An 8,339-nucleotide genomic window follows, 5' to 3' on the forward strand; every position below is an offset into this window, starting at 1 on the left:
TTCTGTTTTGTAAATACAAATATTTTATTTTCCCCATCTAAATGCTAGCATTCTGGATTTTATTGATGAAGAATGGGTTCCATAATTTTTTTTTAACAAGTACAGTACACGACTTTGGGAGTTTTCCACGCTCCTGTTCCGTCATAAGGAGTTTTGGGATCAATTGGGAGGGAAAATTACGGAATAGATTGATGGTGATGATCGATATGAGCAGGTGCAGCCAAATATAATAATAATGTACGTGAGAAGATTTTGATTGGCTGGAAATTCCGGCTTATGGTCACCTGATTGGTTGAAGAGGGGCACTGACGTAACTACGCAAGGAAAATGAAGCACGAGTGCCTGCCTACGTCTGTTGTGACGTCACGCGTTTTGGACTAGCTATAAATTCAAGCGACTGGAATACGCTCAACTTCAAAGAGCCAGCAAGACTTGAAAGAGTGCATTTCACCAGAAAGACGTAAATTTGACCACCTTTTGGGTTTTTGTTTCTTCATTTGCTTGAGGAAGGCCACAAAGAAGAGACGGAAATGAAATACGTTATAGGAATTGGGGGGTAAGTCTTTAAAACTGCACTAATGAGCCTTTAGCATTAAAAAAAAAAAAAAAGTTTAACTACTTCTCGTATTAACATTACCTTAAATTGACACACGACTAGTTACGAATTTGTGAGTCAACGAAGAAGGATTTTTAGTACGAGTCGTGTTGTTGGTAACTGATTCAAGGACCGTGAAAATGTTGTTGATTTGTTTTTCATTTTTAACTCCATTGTGGTTTAATTAGTGTTATCATCCTCCCGCCGTGTAAACTGACCAGTCAGGCAGTTTCTGGTAACATCCGGCGTTCTTTGGTTCGTCACGTTAAAATGAGCGGGATATTTGAAATGGAACCGCGGAACTCATCCGAAAAATGGAGGGAGATTTAAAAAGCGAGCTTCTTCTAAGGCTACAAATGACAGACTTCCCAATATTATTGTTCTAATATGACTGCCATATATTCATATTTTATATGCACTTTAAACATGGTTAGCAATTAGAATGTACTGCCTTTTACAGTAGTGGTACTACAAGTAGTAATAAATAATGGAAAGCTTCCCCACACATGGCACCATGTTTACATTTTTTATGTGTTTGTGAAACTTTATTTAACAATATTGTTGTACTGTCTGTACCTAAATAATGGTTACTTATTTTTACCACAGTTCTGTGCGAGTTTGGCGTCTTTTGGGAATTTTGTTATATTTAAAGAAAACACTTTCCTCCAAAAATAATGGAAAATATGAAGGATTTTTTTAGAATGCCCTTGTTGTTGTTTTCTATTATACAAAATAATTGTATTTTATCTGTTTTTAGAAATGTTCTTAAGTGTGTGATGACTACATTACACAAAAAGTGTATTAGGCTTTCGGGGGACATTTACATTAACATGTAAATACTCAATAACCGGGTAACTACTGAAATAATAAACATACTGTATTCCAATTCGTTGCGATGCACCTCACATGGCGCCATGTGGTGCAGCATTCTACTGTTATGACAAAGACTGCTAAAAATACAGTGAAACCACACTCGTTTCTAATTAATATAAAATGGGAATAATTGTCAGCCGTTTTAAAAGATGTTTTTAGTGGGTCTGAGCTGCTATTTACACATTTGTTCAAAGGTTGTTTCAATTTCCCTCCATTTTTGAAATGACTCACATGGTAATGTTTCAAACCTCCCGCTCTTCAGTTCATTGAGATAGTTATAATTTGACTGTTTATTCTCACAGCACATTTTGTTCTATATTCCCAACAAATGTTACTAATATTTATCATCTTCTAGAACATATTGTTAATGGTTACAGTCGTTGAGTCATATTTAATGTTTAGCTTTTTTTTTTTTTTTTTTTGACAAATTTCTCCCGTTTTCCAGGGTCACTAACGGTGGCAAAACCACCCTGACTAATAAGTTGATTAAGACGTTGCCTAACTGCTGTGTCGTTCACCAGGATGACTTTTTCAAGGTGAGTTTTGGCAGGTACAAATTAATTTGGGGTTGTTGTTTTCCCACCATTTTTCATCTTTTGAATATAGCCTGCATGAAAGCCAAGTAATAATTGCTCCCTCGACTAAACTGCATGACGTGGCCATGCTACTGTAACATCTGCTTATCTTTTTTTAGTAACTGCTTCAGCAATACTTTTTCTACAGCTTGTACAGTGAACCTCCATTTATCTTGAGGGATACATTCCAAACAAGGTATAGAGATACAAAATATTGTTATATGCATAATTTTACCCTTCCCAGGTCCTACACAATTTAAATGCTTTTAAATTAATTTAAAAAAAAATATTCCTTAGTGCCTGTTCTCAGTCTTGCATAGTTCTCAAAGTAAATAACTTGGTGTGCTTTCTTTGAGTGGAAATAAACTTATTTTAATCACGATTTAATTTTTTAATTCATTAACTTTAAAACATCTGAAAAACAAAACAACATGTACATTAAAACAACAAAATGTTCAACCAAACAAAAATACGGTATATTATAATTTTCTCCAACCATATTCAAATTTGGTCAAAGGTTTTGAGACTCATTCAACTGAATGGTAAAAAGTCTCAAAACTTATGACTGTGGGTGTAATGCTAAATGAAAGGCTAGATTTTACAGTAAGGCTGAATGTCCGAATAACTAGCTATTACTATTATTATTATTATTGTTGTTCTGCGTTGAAGGTGCAGAGCTCTAAATCAGAATTTGCGTGTACATTTTCCAAAGCAAAGAATTTTTATGTGATAGGAGGAACACTGTACTTGCTTGACCCACACGCCTTTACTAATTATGGCCAAAGTATTTCCGTCATCTTTCCTCCTTCCGCTTCAAGTGTTTAGATGGCTGTCAGGTTGCTGCAATGTTTTATTGGTGACTGTTATTTCAGAAACCCGATCAGATACAAGTCGGGGAGGACGGCTTTAAACAATGGGATGGTAAGACCTCACTGAAGACTGCCAGCCCCTCCATGACACTGTATCATTAAAGTGCTAAAGAGTGTCCATTCTTTTTGGACAATCCAGAAACAATTTACTTTACTCCACAATACTTGCTTCAGCTTTACTAATCTTGTACTGTTTGTATCTGTCTCTGCAATGTTTTTTTCCCCACAGTGATCACTTCTTTGGACATGGAGGCCATGACCAACACTGTCAAAGGCTGGATGGAGAACCCAGTGAAGTTCGCACGTTCGCATGGTGTCCCGTTGTCATCATCCTCTGATGTGGCCAACCCTGATGAGCAGACTCACATCCTGATCGTGGAGGGCTTTTTGCTCTACAATTACCCGTAAGAACGTTATTTTGGATAATCCATGGGAAATCCATCCCTCATCTTCCACTTGTTCTGGGGTTGGGTCGCGGGGGCAGCAACTTTAACAGGGAAGCCTAGACTTCCCTCTCCCCAGCCACTTCAACCAGCTCCTCAAGCGGGATCCCAATGTGTTCCCAGGCCAGCCGACACATGGTCTCTCCAGCGTGTCCTGGGTCGTCCCCGGGGCCTCCCGCCAGTGGGAAATGCCCGGAACACCTCTCCGGGGAGGCGTCCAGCAGGCATCTGAATCAGATGCCCGAGCCACCTCAGCTGTCTCCTCTCTATGCGGAGGAGTAGCACCTCGATACAGAGTCCCTCCCGGATGACTGAGCTCCTCACCCTATCTCTAAGGGAGAGCCCAGACACCCTGCGGAGGAAACTCATTTCGGCCGCTTGTATCCAGGATCTTGTTCTTTCGGTCACGACCCACAGCTCGTGACCATAGGTGAGGGTAGCAACGTAGATCGACTGGTAAATCGAGAGCTTTGCCTTTCGGCTCAGCTCCTTCTTCACAACTACGGACCGGTGCAGAGTCTGCATTGCTCCCTCCTACCCTCACTCGTGAACAAGACCCCAAGATACTTGAATTCCTCCACTTGGGGCAGGATCTCATCCCCGACCCAGAGAAGGCACTCCACCCTTTTCCGACTGAGGACCATGGTCTCTGATTTGGAGGTGCTGATCTTCATCCCAACCACTTCACCCTCAGCTGTGAACCGCTCTGGTGAGAGTTGGAGGTCACGACTTGATGAAGCCAACAGCACAGAGAGATTCAATGCTGTGGTCACCAAAACCGGACCCCCTCAATGCTTCGGCTGCGCCTAGAAATTCTGTCCATAATAATTATGCACAGAATCTTTGACAAAGGGCAGCCTTGGCGGAGTCCAACCCTCACTGGGAACGAATTCGACTTACTGCCAGCAATGCGGACCAAACTCTGACACCGGTTGTACAAGGACTGAACAGCCCTTACCAAGGGGCTCGGTACCCCGTACTCCTGGCGCACCCCCCACAGGACGCCCCTCGAGGTCTCACTGTCATTGCCCTCGTGAGCACTGAAGTCCCCCAGGAGAACGAGGAAGTCCCCAGAGGGGGCGCTCTCCAGCACACCCTCCAAGGCAGAGGTCACGGAACTGCGGACCTCTGTCCGGTTCCGGACCCCCAAGCCGTCTGGACCCGATCTCAAGCTGTCCGGACTAATACACGTTGCAACAACAAAAATCTTTTTTTTTCTGCGGGTTTACAGAGCGGAGGGTGGCAACAAACAAAAACCTTAGCGGTGACGCGCGTGAGCCAGCCAATGGGAGTGAAGCATTTGAAAGTTATTTTTAGAACAGCATGTCTTACTCGCTTTCCAGACTCCGCGGAGTAACAGCCAAAGACTGAGCTGAATGAAGTTGGAGAAAAGGCGAAAAGGTACGGCAAATGGCGTGCTCAAAATGACGCAAGGTTGATGCAGAAAACAGAGTGTTTAAGGAGGAGTAGACCAACACATTTTTGTTCATTTTACCTGGCGGCAGCACATGCCTCATCTGTTCAGAGACGGTGTTCTGCCAAAATCTGCTACATTGGCGAAACGTCCTACATTACTCGAATTTGACACTCAAAGCACTACTGTGCGCGCTAAACTTGTTTTGTTTGGATGCATACAGGCAGAACGTACTAAAAATGCCTTAAGAAAATACTTAAATGCAGTTATACAAAATAAGGACGGTTTAAATTCGCTACGTAACTAATGTGGTCAACTGCTTTAAAGCTAACACATAAAAACACAATGGTTAAAAGTATGAGAGGGTAATACATGCAAAAAGTATTTTTGAGGCAATGAAAAGGTTCTAAAAAACTAAATAAAAACAAAAATAGTGAGTACTCGCCGCTTCTGACCGATGTGCGCATGCGTTCGGATGCTTGCGCAAGCGCGCTGAGCGTTGTGTAGACGTTTCGCTGCGTAGTAAGGAATGGCCGAACAACGGTAGCGCTTGTAAAAAGCAGCAATTTGAAAAGGCTCTATGAGACGAAGCACGTAGCTGTTTCGCAGTTTCCCTATGAACTCTGCCATCCGTTCTCAAAAAATAGCGGAATTAGGGACTCAATATGATCGCTTTATTATTTATTACTAATTAATTATTATTAAATATTATTTATTACTTCCTATAAATTTATTTTTTATATTTTATTTACATTTTTGAATGTTGTAATTATCAGCATGGCCACGTAAAGATACGTTTGTATTTTTTGTAAAAAAAAAAAAAAAAAAAAAAAAGCATTAAAAATATTTCTGGATCAGAGATTGTCGTAATTTTTTAATTTCGAACCCAGAGGATTTTTAATTCATGACCCCTGGTCCAAGGACTCCAAAAAGGGTGGGTATTCTGAGCTGCTGTTCGGTGCATAAGCGCAAACAGTCAGAACCCGTCCCCCCCCACCCGAAGGCGGAGGGAGGCTACCCTTTCGTCTACTGGGGTAAACCCCAACGTACAGGTGCCAAGCCGTGGGGCAATTAGTATGCCCACACCTGCTCGGCGCCTAACACCATGGCCAACTCCAGAGTGGAAGAGAGTCCAACCCCTCTCAAGAGGATTGGTACCAGAACCCAAGCTTTGTGTGGAGGAGAGTCCAACTATATCTAGTCGGGACTTCTATGCCTCACACACCAGCTCGGGCTCCTTCCCTGCCAGAAAGGCGACATTCCATGTCCCAAGAGTTAGCTTCTGCAGCTGGGGGTCAAACTGCCAAGGCCCCTGCCTTTGGCTGCCCCCCAACTTCCTATGCACCTGACCCCTTTGGCCTTCCCACAGGTGGTGAGCCCATGGGCAGGGGAACCCACGTTGCCTTTTCGGGCTGTGCCCCATGGGGACAGGCCCAGCCACCAGACGCATGCCTTTGAGCCCCACCTCCATATATTATTCATCATAAGGGGTCTTTTTGAGCCATACTTTGTCTGGCCCCTCACCGAGGACCTGTTTGCCATGGGTGACCTTACCAGGGGCTTAAAGCCCCAGACAACTTATCTCCTAGGATCATTGAGACATGCAAACCCCTCCACCACGATAAGGTGATGACTCACGGAGGGGCCATGGGAAATTGAAAATTATTTAAATGTTTATTTACCTGATTATATTACTGTCCACTGGGGTTATTTGGGGTGTTGGGGCCACTATAGGACTCACGTGCTTATTTAGCATGTATCTGTGCACATGTCATGTATGCGTCCCTGTAGCAAGAGATAAGCAGTTAAACGGAAAGGGGCTCTCTCTCTCTCTGTGCTCAATATGAGTGCAAAGATAAAGCCACTGTGTGACGGGGCTGATACGCACGACTCTACTGTGTGTCAAGTGTTGTTCATCACCTTTTCACGTGTGCCTTGCAGACAGCTGCTGGATGTTTTTGACAAGTGCTATTACATCTCTATTCCCTATGAAGAGTGCAAGAGGAGGAGAAGGTGATTCGTTTAGCTCATGTTTCAATCTCAGTGATGTCTTACAATAAAAAGTGTCAAACTAAATACTTGATTATGTTTCAGTACAAGACAATACACTGTACCAGACCCTCCCGGCCTGTTTGACGGCCATGTTTGGCCGATGTACCTCAAGCACCGCAGAGAAATGGAAGACTGCTGCTTAGATATTGGTAAACTTGCCTACCAGACACTCCCCCCCCCCCCTTTATTCTTGCAACTCTTGTCAATTTTATTTTTTAAGTGACCCTTTTTTCCTTTTGCAGAGTACTTGGATGGCTTGAAATGCAAAGAAGAGCTCTACAACCAGGTGTATGAGGACATTCAGAACAATCTGCTCAATCGTTTATAGGCAAGTTCTCGAACTACCCTTTTACGATTGTTTAGGAGAATAAGAAAACAGTTTGGTATTATTTCATCATACATTTTTTTTGTTTTCTTGCAGCACGAAGACTGCACTCCTGTGGTGTGCAAATATTTGTAAATAGCTCCAAGGATTTTTTTAATGGGCATTTTTGCATTAGTTTTTGTAAATACAATGAATTTTATTTTAACTTATCACTGTCTTTTTTTGTTTTTGTGTTTTATTTTATTCCCCTCCAGCCGCAAAGAAATTGTTGAACTGATTTTTATCTGTAATTCACATTGGGCATTTGGTAATCAATCACATTCTTCTTCCACAATAAACTTGTATTCGCGGTGGAAATGAACACAAAGCATTTGAGTTGTCTTTTTATGGTATTGTGGTGATTGCATGTCCTGTACAAAGTACTGAAACGAATACTGTACAGTGGTACTTCTTAAGAACGTCTCTACATACAGAATTTTCAGGTTAAGACCTGCATCAATGGGAAAATATTGCCTGTTGTTAAGAAACATTTCAGGATAAGAAAGGCAAAAATACAGTATGGCTGATAACTCGCAGCTCCCACAGTTTACTGACCGTAACATACTAGCTGCTCTGCCATTGTCTATTGCCTAGCATTCCTGGCATCCAATTGGCTAAGAGGGACCTCTACAGTATGTGTGTATTCCAGCTTCCTCTTCATTCGCCCCTCATGTTCCGACAGCTTTACATGAGTGTATTAACTTTTATTCTTGGTTTTATACATTATGCACAACTCAGATTTTAATTGTGCAATAATCTAATTGTGACATGTATTTGTTACATGTTTTGATGCATTTTTATGCATTATAAAATGTCTGAATTCTGAGGGGTTTGGATCGGATTAGGGCATTTACATGGAAAATGTGTCTACTTACAGAATTTTCAATTCAAGAAACAAAACCAATTTTGTAAGTAGAGGTACTACTGTATGATTAATCAATTAATTTGCTGATTGCCTCTGCATCATACTGTATTAAGAATTTCCAATAGCACAATTCCATATTATACTGTAGTATGCTCCTTAAGTTTTTGAATATCAGTACAGTATTAAGGAATTTAAACTACTTTGTCAAAGTTTGGAGACGGCCTTTCCAGTTTCAGCTGGCTCGCTGAAATTAAGTTCTATTTTCCATTCGTGCATTTTGACTTCTGGT

At 41.7% G+C, this 8,339-nt stretch overlaps 1 protein-coding gene across 2 annotated transcripts; it reads left to right on the forward strand.

Annotated features, from left to right (window-relative positions):
* The first annotated feature begins 369 nt into the window (after positions 1-369).
* mibp (muscle-specific beta 1 integrin binding protein) lies at positions 370-7,528 on the forward strand. Of its 2 annotated transcripts, XM_057841380.1 has the most exons (8): positions 370-556; positions 1,914-2,004; positions 2,916-2,964; positions 3,142-3,316; positions 6,711-6,782; positions 6,864-6,970; positions 7,064-7,149; positions 7,243-7,520. In XM_057841380.1, the coding sequence occupies exons 1-7, from the start codon at positions 531-533 to the stop codon at positions 7,147-7,149; spliced, it is 606 nt and encodes a 201-aa protein (XP_057697363.1). In that variant the 5' UTR covers positions 370-530; the 3' UTR covers positions 7,243-7,520. The 2 variants fall into 2 exon arrangements, with proteins under 2 accessions (XP_057697363.1, XP_057697364.1); XM_057841381.1 differs by lacking the exon at positions 2,916-2,964 and having other exon boundaries at positions 380-556; positions 7,243-7,528.
* The last annotated feature ends 811 nt before the right edge of the window (positions 7,529-8,339 follow it).

Source organism: Corythoichthys intestinalis, chromosome 7 (assembly GCF_030265065.1).
Source record: "Corythoichthys intestinalis isolate RoL2023-P3 chromosome 7, ASM3026506v1, whole genome shotgun sequence".
NCBI classification, from domain to species: domain Eukaryota; kingdom Metazoa; phylum Chordata; class Actinopteri; order Syngnathiformes; family Syngnathidae; genus Corythoichthys; species Corythoichthys intestinalis.

What these genes read in the sequence shown, in the direction of transcription:
- mibp (XM_057841380.1), top strand. Translation starts at nt 531, where the DNA reads ATGAAATACGTTATAGGAATTGGGGG. An exon ending in TACGTTATAGGAATTGGGGG is followed by an intron (nt 557 to 1,913) that starts GTAAGTCTTTAA and finishes CCCGTTTTCCAG; the next exon opens with GGTCACTAACGGTGGCAAAA. An exon ending in CGGCTTTAAACAATGGGATG is followed by an intron (nt 2,965 to 3,141) that starts GTAAGACCTCAC and finishes TTTTCCCCACAG; the next exon opens with TGATCACTTCTTTGGACATG.